We start from the raw sequence: 15,193 nt of genomic DNA on the forward strand, positions 1-15,193 counted from the left end.
CTAATTTTAGTTGTACAAAACTCCTGTGTTGATGTAAGTATCAGAGCTCAACAACAGRAAAAGAAAACATTTAGAACTTTAAGCAACAAATGATCTTGAGAAGAGATGATAAACAAGAAGTGGGTAGAAAAATCGTGATGAGACACATTAATYGGGTATTTAGGCAGCACAGTTGAATGACATTTTTCTTTCTGACTTCTGTGACAATACCAGCAGAATTGACTGAATCCAGGTGAGTTTATCCAAGTGGCTGATGGTTGATGTATAACTCCAGCTACAGTTAATAAATGTTACAATGAATTTAGGCTAAGGATGATAGGCATGTTAGAAAGTAAATTTATCTAAACTGGTGTGTGTGTGCATTAAAGCCACACTTTTTAACTGGCTTAAGTTAAAATCGCACTTGCAGGCCCTGTTCTTACAAACTAAACTTAGATGGACCAYGGTGGTTTAAAACCTAGCTGGAAAATTATGCCCACTCAAGAAATGGTGCCAGCACAGTCCTGGTGTAGGGCAGCTTTCCCACGTGGAAGTGGCAGCACAGTCCTGGTGGAGGGCATTATGGTCCCAGCCTTTCCTCCCCAGAGCCTGGCAAAAACCCCATGCTTCCACCTTCCAGCATCGTTGTCTTCCTGCCAAAACCAGCAATGATGTGCGTGGTATGGAATTAACAGTGATGGAAATTCCGTCCCTCATTTCCCTATACCCAGGACGCTGACTAATACTTCACTTATGAGATATTGCACTGGCTGAACTAAACATTAAAATCCCCTCTGAAGTTAGTAGGTTACAAGGCAACAGTAGTGACTGGAAATACAATTATTAATGTTTGGTTTTGGTTTGATAGTTAGAAAAAAAATCCTAAACAACAAAAAACCCCATTCAGTGAACCAGCATAAAGAATCAAAGAAACCACAACTTCTTACAGAAAGAAAGGAAAAACAATGGCAATAGCTTCTTTGAGGTGGTTCAACATGCTTGTAGCATGGGTTTTGTCTCACGATGGCTTTGAAACCCGGATGATAACATGTTGGACTTAAAAGTCTCTTTGTAGTAGACTACTAAAGGTGTTTGGGGCTTGGTTTTACTTAGATACTGCCTGGCTTAAGAAGACTTAAAAAAAGGACACAAATGTGTGTGTAAACACTCTGTGTCAAGAGTCATGAAGGTAGAGCAGTGACAAGATGCAGCATGGAAAAATTTGTGATATGTTGAATTTCAGCTGAAGGCTTCCCAGTGCATCTCCAGGGGCAGGGGAGCAGCCTAGGTTTTCAGCTGTGCTATTGAATAGGTAGAGATAGTAGTTGTGSGGGCCTGTGCTTAGAAGGCATTCTGTCTTCTGAAAGTTCTATCTGTATTAATGTTTCTCTCTGTTTCGATCACCAGCTGGGCTGTGTTGATGGCAAGAGCAGAACAGTGTTCAGGATGATGGAAGCCTAGCAAAAGCATGTTATAAACTACATCCATGCTGCAGTCAGGATACTGACTTGTCCTATTCAAGGGAGCTTTAAATTTCCTTAAAACCAGGTTGATTTACCATAGTGTGGCATGTGGATTAGCTTGGTCAGCAGGAGAGCATAAGCTGTTCAGAGTGGACTGGGAAAAGCCTTGTCTGAGAGGAAGCAAAGACTTGGTGGCCTAGAGAAGGATGAGAGAGCTGCCTGCAAACCTRCCATGTAAAAAGAGCAAAGGCCCTTCTCGGGTTTGCTTTCCTTTTTGGCAGACTGTGTTATACCTCCATAGAGAAAATTAAGATAGTCCCCAAACTGAAGAGCTTGTAAATCACTAGGTAAAATGATAAAGCCCAGGAGGATCTACTTTGGTTTACATTTCTGTAGCTTGCTCTGACAAGCAGAGTTGTTAGTTGTTAAATTCACAACTTAGAAGTAGTAAAATAACCTTTTAAAAGCTCTTCCTCTCCCTGAGACTCTTGTGTTCTGAAACGAAAAATGGTTAAGTAGCATCAAGCATGTGGATAGTGTTTATAAAAGCAAAATTCATATACAAAACTGTTCTGAGAGTGAGTTTGACTTAGAAAACTTTTGCATCAGAATCTTGTGAAGGCTTTCTGGGGAAGCAAGCTGAYATTTTTCCAAATTTTCAGAGGCATAGCTTGTTTAAAAAACACTGAAATATTTCATAGATCAAGGAGTAACTTGATACTGAATGTTGGGTACAAAGCTTTAGGAGCTGTTGCACTTAACTAGTTAAGTTGGAAGAACAGAGTAATTTATTGATTTTTGCATCCAATGAATTCTAATTTCCTTTTTTTTTTTTGAGTATGGTTTCTGACTTTTTTAAAGTTTGTTTTCCATTTGGCTGTTAGATATTGATGTTGTTCTCAGATAAATGGGGCTGWTTTGTTATAACATTTTGTTATTACATACGTTTTGCCAGGTTAATACGTTGCATGAGAAGCTGCCCAAGTAACACATAGGCAATATTAGTGTGATAMGTYCAAGARTCTTCACAAAACCAGAAATTATGAMAATGGCTTTTATAYTGAATAGGAGCATAKTAWTYTTTAATTATTAACAGCAMTAGATAATTTACATYGTAAGACTTCTAAAAATCAGCACMAAGTGTAATAMCACTCCATCAATGGTTGTGTAGTAGTTTTTCCCCAGTGCATGCAGCATGTACTTCTTAGGTAGACAAGGCAACATGCATTTTGGGAGTGGGGGAGACGGYCAAGTGTTTTTTGCAGCATGTTGGAGGCAAAATTGCTTTTCTGGAATGTGGCAATTCCTGAATTTCTGTCTAAGGGACGCCAGATGCAATCAGCTGTGTCACTGCCTAAAGCTGGAGTGGTTGCTGGGTTTCCTGCCTGTTAGATACAGAGTGGCAGTGGGGGCAGGGACTTCATCTGGTACAGAATTTCCTAAGAAAGAAATGTATCCAGCATCATGCACCTGCATGACAAGGAAGTGGGAACACTCTTCACACCTCAGTTATTTAACTACCCTGTCTGTAAGACTAAAATGCATGACAGAGAAATTACTGTGGGTTTTCCCCAGGAGATGGTAGCTGCTCATCAGCTGATTTGGTGGGTGGGTGGTCAGCCCTGGGCACACCAACAGGGGATGCCCAGCAATTTTCAGCTCCCACCACTTCAATAATAAAGTATGGAAGCTATGGAAAAGCTCCACACTGGAAGGGCCCTCCCTTTCACTGCCTGTTTCATGTGGGGATAGCAGTGGGCAAAGGGAGGTCCCTCCCAGCCCTGCTTTCTTGTGCAGGAACAGGGGAGTAGTTCACTCCATTTTTGCCATTTCTGGAAGGTGTTTTAAACTCTGAAAGAAAACATTTCTTTAGCAGAGGAGAAATGTGACACATTAGAAGTAAAATAGATGCAAAAGAGATCATATAARATATAAAACAGTATATCAAAATATMTGAGTTTAGTCCTGTGAGTATAGTGGTAGCTTTTAAGGATTTTAAATGGCTGAGTAGCTGATTTCAGCACTCAGGTACCACCCCTCTCTTGAAAGATTGATGGTCTTAAGATATCAAAAAGTATAAAAATTATGTCTTGCAGTGTAGCTCAGGTGATTAGGGATGGAGTGGCTGTCACAGTCATGTTAGTTCCAGCGGGTACTTTGTATTTTACGGATGATGGAGATGGAAAAGTGGTACTGTGGGGAAGCAAAAGGAAGAAACAGAAATCAAGGGTGCACCCGAAGACRGCGATGAGGCCTCTGCAGTAGTGTAGAGGAGTAGACCTTGCATCCCCTCTGGACCTAATGGGGAAGAGGGTTTTGTCTTGCATCCRTAGCAATGGTTTCTTTGGGGAAGAGCTGCCTTGGCTTAGTTGTTTTAATGATTCTCCGCCCATTGGTTTGTGTTTGTGTTTCAATTCGTGCATGCCATGGAGAGTACACAAAAGACTTAATTCTATAGATTTGTTAAACTGATACCTTTCTCTGGCCCTTAGTTCTTGGGGCTATCCAAGGTCAATGTTTTTGAACCTGTGGTTTATGGCAGTGGCTATTGAGGAAAACTATTCTACTGTGCTTATTTATTTTACTTGAATATTAAGTGTAGTTAAGTGCATTGCTTTTTGATAATTGAATCCTTATTTAATTGTTGGTAGCTAAAAGCAAATAGGAATGGCTGTAGAAGCATTTCTTATAAAATGCTTGCATTGAGAGTCAAATTGCATTTCCTCTGAACCTGAAGTGTTTGTTTTGTTTCCTGTTCTTTAAAGTTCTTCATTATGGTTGCTGTGACACACTTAGAAAGAGAGCAGTCCCATCAGCAAGGATCACTGAAAAATGTTTAATCTGGCATTTCTAAGTGACAAAATTAAAGAAGATAAGAATAAAAGCACTGTAATAGCAAAATCTATTTGCAGCTACTTCTGCATAGAAACAGCGTCATATGCAGCACACCAAAATGCTTCCAGCCTTGTCTGCTRTGCGTAAACACAGAGAGAAGCTCAGTGTGGGAAGAGGGGAGGTGTATGGATGTTCCTTATTATTAACACCATGGACAGGTAATGGGAGGGTTTTTTTTCTGAAGGATGCCCATACAATCTTTTTCTGATGGAGAGAAATAGTAGCTGAGTGTAAAACATTGTTGCACAGAAAATGCCTGAGCCCAGGRTGTTTTGAATTACAAGTTAACAGAATGTTTTCCATACGCTTTTTAAACAAGTATTAGTGGGGCTGGAACATTGTAAAAGGTGAATATCTGGGAAAGTATCCTGCTGAGGCACATTGTAACCTGAATTGCAACAGTGAATCTGTGTAATGACCGTGTACAGATAAGAGCAAAAGAAGGGTTAAAAAGGTGCAACAAAGATGTATTAACATTAACATGCTAGTAGTATTTTTGTGTGATGTAGGTACAGAGAAGGAAAGTCCCCTGTCTGTGTCCTGTACTGTGCAGAGGACTTTGAGTTGCTGAAATGCAGCTGCTGATTCCTATTTTTATGGCTGAGAGCAGGCTTAAGTAACCTGATAGGTGGGTGTACTGGTATTTAGTGTTTTACAGCATTATGGTTTTTTGTTGTTGGGAATCATGCGGTGGTGAGCAGATGATGAGGAAGTTTGCACTTCRCAGGGGATTGCATCGGCTTCAATGCCCAGTGTTGGACATCCCTCACAGTGCCAGGAAACTGTTCCATGACAAGGTGGTTGKGAGAACAAGGGAGCCCTGTACACACAGGCAATCGATGGCTGCCCCTCCATAAGCAGCTCCAGGGGTGATGGGATAAGATACAAAACTTTTGAGTTAAAGTGTCTAAATCRGGACACTCCCAGTCTGCACCACTGGTGACCACATCACAAACTACTTCAAGTGACAGGGCCCTGGCAGCTGGGGTGTCCGTGGGTCCTGTTGCTGCCATAGGTGATGTCTGGCCAAAGGTGAGCATGTCTCAGTTTCTTCTGAAATCCCACCTTTACTAAAATAGATTAATTGTTCGCTCATTACAGACAAGGTTATAGCAAGTGTTCATGTTCTTTGTGCTTCACAGGTGTTAAAGAAGCACAATTTGATTCATGTGTCTTTCRTAAACAGTTCTCAGGGCTAGGGCACTGCCTGCAGGTGGTAGTGGTAGTGTTGCTAGAGCTGTTGGAGCTGATTTAGTTATATCTGGACATTTTGTCTTAATTTGCTGATAAACCTCCAAGCTATGTTGTTTGTTTTCTTGCTCCAGAATTCACTCCAAGCTTCTCTTTCAAGCTTTACCAATTCATTTTGCCTTTTTGTTTTAGGCAATTCTTTATGTGTCCATGCCTTAGTTGTTATTAATTCTAAAACAAGGATACTTTTTTCGTACCTGCCTTCTAGGTAGCATTAGTTCATTGCTGCCTCTGAAGTAGAAATTGCTCTGCAGATTTGAGGCTCTCAGGAGCTAAATAAGCATTTCTGTTAATGAGTCCTCTGACTTGGACTGAAAGGGAAATAAGTGTGTGTGAAGCACTCCATTGTGCCATCTTGTGGTGTCACCTGTCTTGCTCCCTACAATAATGTCCTTCTCGTCTATTTAAACGGCAGATTTATTGGCATCTCTTCTGATATCTGAGCACACTTTAAAAAACAACAACAAAAAAATCAGCTATAAACTGTACTCCATACCATCCTTTGCCATCCGGAAAATTGGTGACCCAAAACAGATCAGGCTTGATTTTTTACACGAAGCAATGCAGTGGCAGTAAGGACCGGTGATCTGCACAGCATTCCCGTGGCAAGGCAGGGCACAGCATTCCCGTGTCATGGCAGGCTCACTCTCCATCCTCASTCTCAGTCCATGGCTCCAGTAAGGGGACCTTGTTGAGGAAGCAGAGGTTGACTTGTGGAATGATGATAGAGAACCATGCAGCAGAGCAGCCTTTTCGGGGGGATGGCTGAGGTAGTTACTCGTGCCGCAGAGTTTACCACTGTCTTGGGGAGGAGGGAATTGTACTGATGTAACAGCTCCCCTTACTGTGTTTTGGTCTTTGGCTGGCCACACAGGCACCAGTGACTTAGGCGAGCCTGGGAATGGGTTCAACTTGGCTAAGGGTCAGCTCAGAGGGGAGAAACTCTTCTTTTTGTGTGTGAACTGAAATGCACTAACCCTTTCCTAACAGATCTCCAGCTGCAAGAGGCTGCTTTATTATTGGTGTATAAATAATTGGACATTTGAATAAAGTCGRCCATTGGTTTTATCATAGATGATGCTTCAAAAGTAGTTGTAACCAAATGATTAGAGTCAAATTCARCTGGGAGGGCTGTGTGGGTGAAGGTGGTGGTGCTGCAAGCCCTCAGATCGGAGCTGAGCTGGGTATTTTTGCTGGCATCATCGCTCTGTAGAGAAACCCACCACGTGCCAAGTGATGCCACCATTTCACATGATGCAGCACGCATGTTTCTTTTGTGCCCGAGCTGATCAGCCCTCCAGAATGTCAGCTAGCCTCTTTGTGTAGGGAGGCTCAGTGCTTTTAGCAGGAACTGSCTCACTCAAAACCAGCTCTGATATCTCTGACGTGGTGCTGAAAGGAGCCTTTTATCTGATCGAACTCCAGTTGCTTCAGGATGAAGCTTTTACAGCATCAGGCACRCAACCCAGGAAATGACCGGTCGATCCTGTAGGGACTGAGGGAAACTGGCTGCTCTAACATGTATTGATTCATCTGTGTTTTAACAAAACCAAAACTGTATTAGTGCTGCTGCTTTACCTCAGWTTATTGTGTGTACATTAGATACTGAGTCAGCTGCAGTGATGGAAAGCTTGTGAGAGAAATCTTAAAGCAATTAATAGAGGTGGAAACTTAAAAATGATGATGTTCTGGATAATAATGGTAATGACTAATGATAAAAATAGGGATGRTATATCTAAGTTATTTCTAAGAAATAAGAAAACTTTTTACAAATGCTTCTTTCCTCAAGTGCATTATAATGGAAGAGGCTGAATCAATTTTGAAGCTCACAAAATAGCAAAGAAACGATGTTTGGTAGAAAAGGTATGGAGAATGCATTTTAAGAAGTAAAATTGCAACAGTTGATCAAAAAAAGCACAAAGTTGGTTGTTGGTTTTGGGTGTTTTTTTTTGTCTTTTAAAGTATCTGTGTGAATCAGTTTTCAGCAAGACAAAAATATTGGGCTGATCATCTTTTTTTTTTTTGAGATTTCAGCAGAGGGAATTTTCAAAACATCTCTGGTAGTGAGTGTTGGGAGCATCATGTAACTTCCTAGGGCCCATGAAGTGCTGAGGTGGTTTCATTTTGTTTCATGTCTCATCACAAAGCCAAATATGCTCACWGTGTTTTCCAGAACTCTTTATTMCTGGRCATTTAAAAAASGGTAGTAGTRTTTTTCASAAGATTTTCATTTCCTTWTGAATTTGAAACTGCTTTAAATACAGATAAGGTAGCTTTAGAGACTGTGGTTTGTCTGGCAAAATAGATGCACAGATCTGTTTCTCTAGTGAACTTCCCAAGAGTGACTGCCAGATAGGGTGGCTGGGTTAACCCAGTGCAGCCCTGATAATTTAACTTACAGTACTAAAATGGGTAATGAGGCTAGGATTTGACAATAAATGCCAAAATGCATCTGCATRTTTGTTATTTTGATATGCTCTCTGAGGATCTATGTTCAGATTAATTTTATTTACTGAAATATTATTTATTCTGGTAAATAGGAGATGACCCTGTAGGCYATGAGTCTCTGGAGAAATAACTTGCAGGATATGTTTTTTGTGAATGTTGCTGAATTTTAGTTTGTTCCATGTGCATTCTGAGCAGTATAGGGAGTGTTACAGAATTTGGAATGATGAAAACATTGAGAAATCATCAACTTGAGTATGTGTGTGTGAGTAGGAGTCATTTAAAATTCAAATCATAATCCTATTTTATGCTTATAAAAAGGCAGAGTAGGGAGACAGACCAAAGCTGCTCTTAACGAAATATAATTCTCTTTTGTTGTCCATTCCATGGAGCAACAGCCAGGTTGTGTACCCTGTATAAAATTTGTCTGGATGTGCTTGCTGCCTTCACATCAGTCACTTGCAAACCTTTTGACCTACAGGTGTGTTAAAGCATGAATCAGGTCCTGAACCCCTTTCTATACCCTACATGTGTTTATCCTTTGATGGGGTCTTTTCACTTTATTAATGCTTGAGGGCTACTGGTGACCAAACAAAATGATTGTGAAGGAGGGGAGTGGTGACATATTAAGCTGAATAAGTGAAATMATTTTATTATCAGATGATAAAGTGGATTATACACGGTACCCAGCTGACATTCCTGATGGGTTGTGAGACAGGGAGCCCTTTGTTCCAAGTTATCCCTGGAGTTATGGTCTCTGCTGCTCTGAGTGTCTGGTCTTCCAAGTCCAGACCCTTCTGTGCTCAAGGTTGCCCAGGTGCAAAATTGATATAGTAGTGGCAGAAGCTTCTTGGTAAGATGCCTGAGGATTTCTTGAGAGTAATGGTGACTGCTTCTGCTTCCTAGTTTCTTTGTATGCAGAAATTAAAAACCCCAGGAAATCTAGAATCTGCCTATTTATGAAAACCATCACCCCTGGATGCTTCTGAAAACCYTGGACAATTGTGCAATCACGCACATACTCGTTATTTTTGTGAGAGGAACTCACAGAGACCTGGGTCTTCCTTCACAAAAATACTTTATTTCTTAAAAGGAAACTTGAACTGGCAGTGTGTAAACACCTCCAGTGCCTCTGCCTTTGGTGCTGGCATTGCCTTTCTCAAGGGAAGGACTAGAGTGGTACATTGTTTTGGGTARACTGCAATACACATTCTATTGCCCTTGCAGGTGCTAACAACCATGCAGAATCCAATCCRGAGATGTGGGTGAGCCAGTGTCTTAAGAGCCTTTATTTGTTTAAGTACTGCAGCCTTATTGAGGGGAAGGAAGTCGTTGAAAACAAACGGTTCACGTTTCACAGTTCATTCTGCAAGTCTTGAGTTGAATTGGGGTACAGGCTACCCTGTTGCTAAATGTGTGCAAAAATTGTGATGTTAAAATGCAGATGTCACAATAAAATTTTGAAAAGATTCAGAAAAAGAAATCAGAAAACAGTAAGCTGAAGCAGATCCTTTCAGGGGTCGCAATGTGTACTCACAGGTTTAACAGCTAAAGTTATGATAAATGGCAGGCCTCAGCCAATTCTGCCATTGTAAAAAAAAAAAAAAAAAATAAATGGCAGGCCTCAGCCAATTCTGCCATTGTAAAAAAAAACAAAAAAAAAAAAACCCAACCTAAAAAATAATAAATCTTGTCCTGCTATTGTCAAGATGGGGCATTAATTTTGCAGTAATAATTGACCTTGTCTTCCAATTGATTTTATGTAAAAATCAAACTCTTACTTGTTTGTGAACTGTGAAAACTGTCAATATATGTTATTAGATTAGAARCTTCAGGCTTGTTTTTTCCTATCTTATTGCTCAAGAGTAGCTCTTTATCTGCTGAGTGGGGAGTATAATCTTACAGCAGGCCTCTACTTTGTATGTAAATGCATCTTAAGGTAAGTGAGTTTTTCAGCTTTGTTGATTTTAGAAAGATGACTTTGGGGTCTCTCGTACATCTCTGTTGGAATGTTCTTCTCCAATGTAATTTTATTAGGTCCTTCTGGTTACSTAGTTCACATTTAACTTTGTTGTTTGCACTCCTCCTGTGTACTGTAGTCATGTTAAATCAACCCTTTCTAGGCTCATAAAGTAGCTTGAACCCATGTATGCAGGCAAATATTTTATARCAAGACTGTGACATGATTTTCCTGTAATGAGCTGTCCCGCTGTGGTGGCATACACAGAGCAGTGATCTCYAATGCTGTTGGCCACTCCCTAGAAGGTAAATATGGAAAGCAGTTCTTCGAAAGATTTCCTTTCCCCTGACTGCTGGACTTGTGCATCTGAGATRTAGTGACCAGAGCTGCTCTGCCTGTGACACTGGAGAGTTTTTTTGGTAGTGCCAGTGCAGGGAGGATGCCTGATCACCTTCCCCTTTTCAGAATGGGCAGCTTGTGGATGGATTCATGACTCAGAGTGTCACTCTGACTGGTAGTAGAGCTATTTTGTAAGCACAGGGACCTGATCTTTTCCAGAGGCTCCTGGGAGAGTGGTGTGCACCTACTGAGTGTGGCTGCCCTGAGGAGCTGGGTGAGGGAGGGGAAGGATCAGTGTTCCATTACTGTGGGAGAGAGCTGYTGTTAGGCTGGGGAAGCTGTGGCTATGCAGTGAAAAAACCTCTTGAGTAGGTGCCTTCCCCTTTCTCTTGGGGCTGAGTTGTGGAAGAGATATTTGGGATGGATACAGCTGGGGGGCGGGGGGAGAGCATGGGAAGATGTTCTTTCTCTGCATGTGAGCAAGGAGATGAGGCAGGTCTGTAACAGGACCAGCCAGCACAGGGGGGTTTCAGTGCAGGGTTGAGCCTCTCAGGAAGCTCTGGTTGTTCTGCAGCAGTTTGGCTCTGCATCAGTGGCAACCAGAGCACGGGGTCTAATCACATCATCCCTAAAATAATCTGCTAGTATTCAACAATGGTACAGCACTTGTGCTCTTAGGTTTTATCAAGATGTGCCTCAGCTGAGGTGCTGAAGCTGAAATCCAGTCCCTGAAGTGTTTGAGCAGTGCTCAGAGTTGGTTATTGGGTTGCCTTCTCAGCCTGGTTCTTCCTTTCTGAGTGAGGAACATGTTTTGGGTCAACCTGATCACTTGATSATGGGTACTGACTGAGCGGGGCTGAGTTCAGGAGGTCCTGAACTCTCCTGAACAGCTCTGCCTGTGCTCTGGGATTTTGATGCAGGTGTTCAAATGGAGTTCATTTGGTTTTAACCTGGAAAAAGATGTAGCCAACAGCCAATAATTCTCTAGCTAAATAAGCAAGCAGTACTGTAGCTTTGCAAGGTGAGTCATTYCTTTTGCAAAGCGTAAAATCTGTGGGTGGGATGTGCTACTGGAGATTGGAGTGATATSATATAAAATCACTATATTTTGATTGGCAGTACCTCCAAAATACTTGTTTAGTAGTGTTTTTTCCTCAGAGTAACTGGTCTCACTAGTCAAACTGCATTTTTCCATTACATTTTCTAGAAAAGAAATGCAGGGGCTATCAATGAGAAATCTTTGCATTCTTACTCTAGAAATGCCCCAAATGGGTCCAAACCATGCCCCGCCCCCCATTTGCTTACTGTCTCTTATATTCCTAATAATATTATGATCTTGTTTTGTTTTGGTTTGTTTTTAATATATCCTGTGTTTTTGGTAGGATTTCTTATCCTTGCTTCTTTTTAAAATGTGACTAAGATTTCTATTGTATGTTCTTGAGAGATCGATAAAATACATTTCTTCAGTTCAGTGGCATGCTAACTAGATCTTAGCTGATCAGATTGCAGCAGTCTTCACTGTGTCCTACTGGATCTGATCCCAGTTTTGCTTCCTTCAGTGTATGACAGCAGAGGGAATCTACACTCACTCTGCTACAGGCTTTCTCCCTCTGGTTTCAGGATTTTCCTGGAAAAGAATCTTTTGTAGTATGAAATGTTTCTTACAAATTCTGTTCTTTTTTATTTTTTCAATAGGTGCTGGCATCATGTCGGGCATTTCTTTTAACRTCTCGGATTCCCACCAAGGTAAATTGACTGTGTTTCTATAAATACTCTGCCATTTTAGATACAAATAAAAGTCACATAAACTAAAAAGCAAAAATGTAGCATATTTTAATTATACTTATACATCTGTTAAAAAAATTGAGGAATAGTATGTTGCATGGTCTTGAGTTATAATGGTGCTTCTTCTAGTGTATTCCTTAAATGAATTTGTCAATACATAAATATATATAATATATATATATATATACACACACACACACCATTTCAGAGGAATTTTAGCTTCTAGAAATGCAGAAGGCTGAAGAGTTTTGTTGTAAACTCCAACTTGAAAAACTGTGAGATGAGCCTGATTAATTTTATAGGACTGTTTATGTGCAAACAAGCTGATGGCCTTATTCCCTCTAGTGTTTGTAGTGTCAAATAGGATTATATTTGATTTGGAGGCAGAAACTCCATAAAACTTGAGTTTTATTAAATTCTGCTGTTTTCTAATGATTTTTGCAGTTGATTTTGAAAAGGATTTTGGCAACTTGCCTTGCTAATGCTGGTGAATTTTTTTTTCTGTGCCTGTGACAATTTGTAATGATTGTTGTAGAAGAGAAAGGTGATTTCTACATGAATAAAAATGACTGATGTGAAAGAACATCTCTTGTCCAGCTCGGAATCAGTGAAGGGGGATTTGGCATGTGTCCTATTTTGTTGTATTTGACATGTGTATGTCTGTGGAGATATAAATATATTTATATACACATTTAATAGAAAAAAACTGAATCAATAAATGGAACTGTTGGTACCAAAATTTCAGTTATGGTCACTGGTAAATGTGRCCATCCTTACCTATGATTTGAAGATGCTGACTGGCAGGTAGGATGAACTGTACCTTGAATTTCTGCTGATATTTATTTTTCCCCAGCTGATCACCCCATCCCTGCAGCACAGATGTCTCCGGYTGGTTGTCTGTTGGTGTTTGGATCACTGCAGTTTTCAGCCAGGGCTTTTTAAGACTTTGGTGACTGCTTGCTTGGAAACATAGATCCAGTTGATGAACAGCTCAGACATCAGYGCAGTGACAATATGATAGGCAGGTGGTGATTGTGATCTTGTTAGACAATAGCAAAGCCATTGTAAGCCATGAAAAAGCTCTTGAAGGCTGGGGCTTGGAGTATTAAGTGATAACTCAGTTTAGTTGAGCATTTCAGACAACTCTCAGAACTCATTAAATAGATTTATACAGTTGAAAAACTGGTTTTGTTTTCATTGAAATCTAGAATATTATTCTGTGCTAGTAGAAGTGTGATTTTGGTGACAGCAAATAGAAGGAAGATGAKAAGCTGTGCTTATGATTTATGTAAAAATTAAACTTTGTACATCTGAACAATTTCTAGGATGGTTGAAAATGCATTTCTAGCAGGATTAGTGAAACTCTGAATTTTCTAATGTCTGTAGTAGTTTCAATMGCTACTCAGAACTTTTCTGAGCCTGAGAACTTCCATGTTCTGGCAGGCAGTAACTGGCAGGCAGTAACTCCTCTCCTAGAAAGACAGCTGAGAAAGTTCAGAGAAGACACATAATTTCTCTGGGGAYCTCTAACAAAATTGAGTCTGCCTAGAGATGGCCAGTTCTGTGTAACTGCTACTGCTACATTCAATTCCAAGCTTTACTTTTCCTTAAGCAATGCTGTTGAGATGTATCTACCTAAACAAGGATCAAAGYTAAAAAGAATTAATGCTGGTTCCCTACAATAACAACTCACACTATTATCCTTAGRGCAAAGATATTACAATGGCCACCTCTTAACTTCACACTCTGGTCCAATCAGTTCATTCCCACTAWTTGAGATGGACAGATTGGAAAAGAAGGACAGTATTTAGAGACTAATAATTCTTGCTACAGTCTATATAAAATGTTATTGCAACATTAGTAAATATTGGATGTATCATCAGGCCCACAAATAAATGTATAAAATATTTGTAGGAATATAATTCAAATTTGTGAACGGATTTCTAGTGCAACTTCCATGAAGTTTTGGTTGAAAAAATTGAAAACTGTGAAATTAGCTGTCTGGGTAACTGAAAGGTTCCTAAATGAGAGGTATGCATAGCTTTATAAGAGGATTTTAAGAACATAATTTTGGGTAATAAATGAGATTACGCTTTTTAAAACATTGTAAAAACTATTTCTTAATTTGAAGTAGGTGATGTTTAGAACGTTTTCCATTTTTGCTGCAAAGTAAGGGCTATGAGTTCATATTTTGAATTAGAAAAATGAACYAATGATGAGCTGTAGAGACAGTGCCATGTTTCCTGATAGTTARTTCTAGGCAAGAGTGTTACCAGACTAAATTCTTGAGTCCTGTATCTGTGTGAACATTTCAARTATTTCTGATTGTGTGTACATATATATGTATGTTTGCACATAATTCAGGAAAAAAGAGCCTTCAATTTGATAGGTAAATAATTTTTAAAATATGAAGGATTTCAGTCACAGACACCCACCCCACCCCCCACCCCCCCCCCAAACTTCATTGTGATTTGGGTAAAAAAATATTTTATTAGCACTGAAGAAAAAGAGCTTTTCTCTTTATGTGTAATCTGGCTTAACTGAGTAGCCAACAATAGCTGCTATAGATTTTTTTTTTTTTGGTGGATTTGGTCTTTTTCCTTATTTTTCCTTTCTGCCCTAAGTCAACTGCAAGGGGCCAAGTCATCACAAAAGATTGCCAGCCCTAGCTTAGAAGTAAAGCACTGAAGAGAAGTGAATGCTTTACACTTGGGAAAATGCAAGGTGCTGGTGTGAGCTCTGGGAAGATTCTTCACTGCTTCTGCCTCTCCTGCCTCARTTCCCTGCCCTTACTTGCTTTTTAACCAGATGTGATGGCACCTCTGAAACTTCCCRTTTGCTGTGGGTGCTGCCCCTCCAGCAGAATGTGTGAAATGAACCACATGTAGTCTCAAAAACTTTGGTGTAAAGTTCATGCACCAAGATGTGCCTTTGGTGGAAGGTGAACTTTGCCCAGAAATGGGAAGGGTGATTATATCTTCTGGTGCTGCCAAGCCATGAAGGCAGCTGAAGGGATAAGGAAAATAGGCACCACTGAACAAAGAGACAGTAATGTTTTCTGGAAAGCTTTTTGATG

At 40.2% G+C, this 15,193-nt stretch overlaps 1 protein-coding gene across 2 annotated transcripts in view; it reads left to right on the forward strand.

Annotated features, from left to right (window-relative positions):
* The window catches only part of CARMIL1 (capping protein regulator and myosin 1 linker 1), a 189,946-nt gene that overhangs the window by 66,916 nt on the left and 107,837 nt on the right, over nt 1-15,193 (forward strand). For both annotated transcript variants that reach the window (XM_057368331.1, XM_057368330.1), the window contains exon 3: nt 12,028-12,078. In XM_057368331.1, coding sequence (XP_057224314.1) covers nt 12,028-12,078 — 51 coding nt within the window. The remainder of the gene's footprint in view (nt 1-12,027; nt 12,079-15,193) is intronic.

The sequence above is a fragment of the Malurus melanocephalus genome, unplaced genomic scaffold, assembly GCF_030028575.1.
Source record: "Malurus melanocephalus ecotype Western Australia unplaced genomic scaffold, MMel_1.1 scaffold_90, whole genome shotgun sequence".
NCBI classification, from domain to species: domain Eukaryota; kingdom Metazoa; phylum Chordata; class Aves; order Passeriformes; family Maluridae; genus Malurus; species Malurus melanocephalus.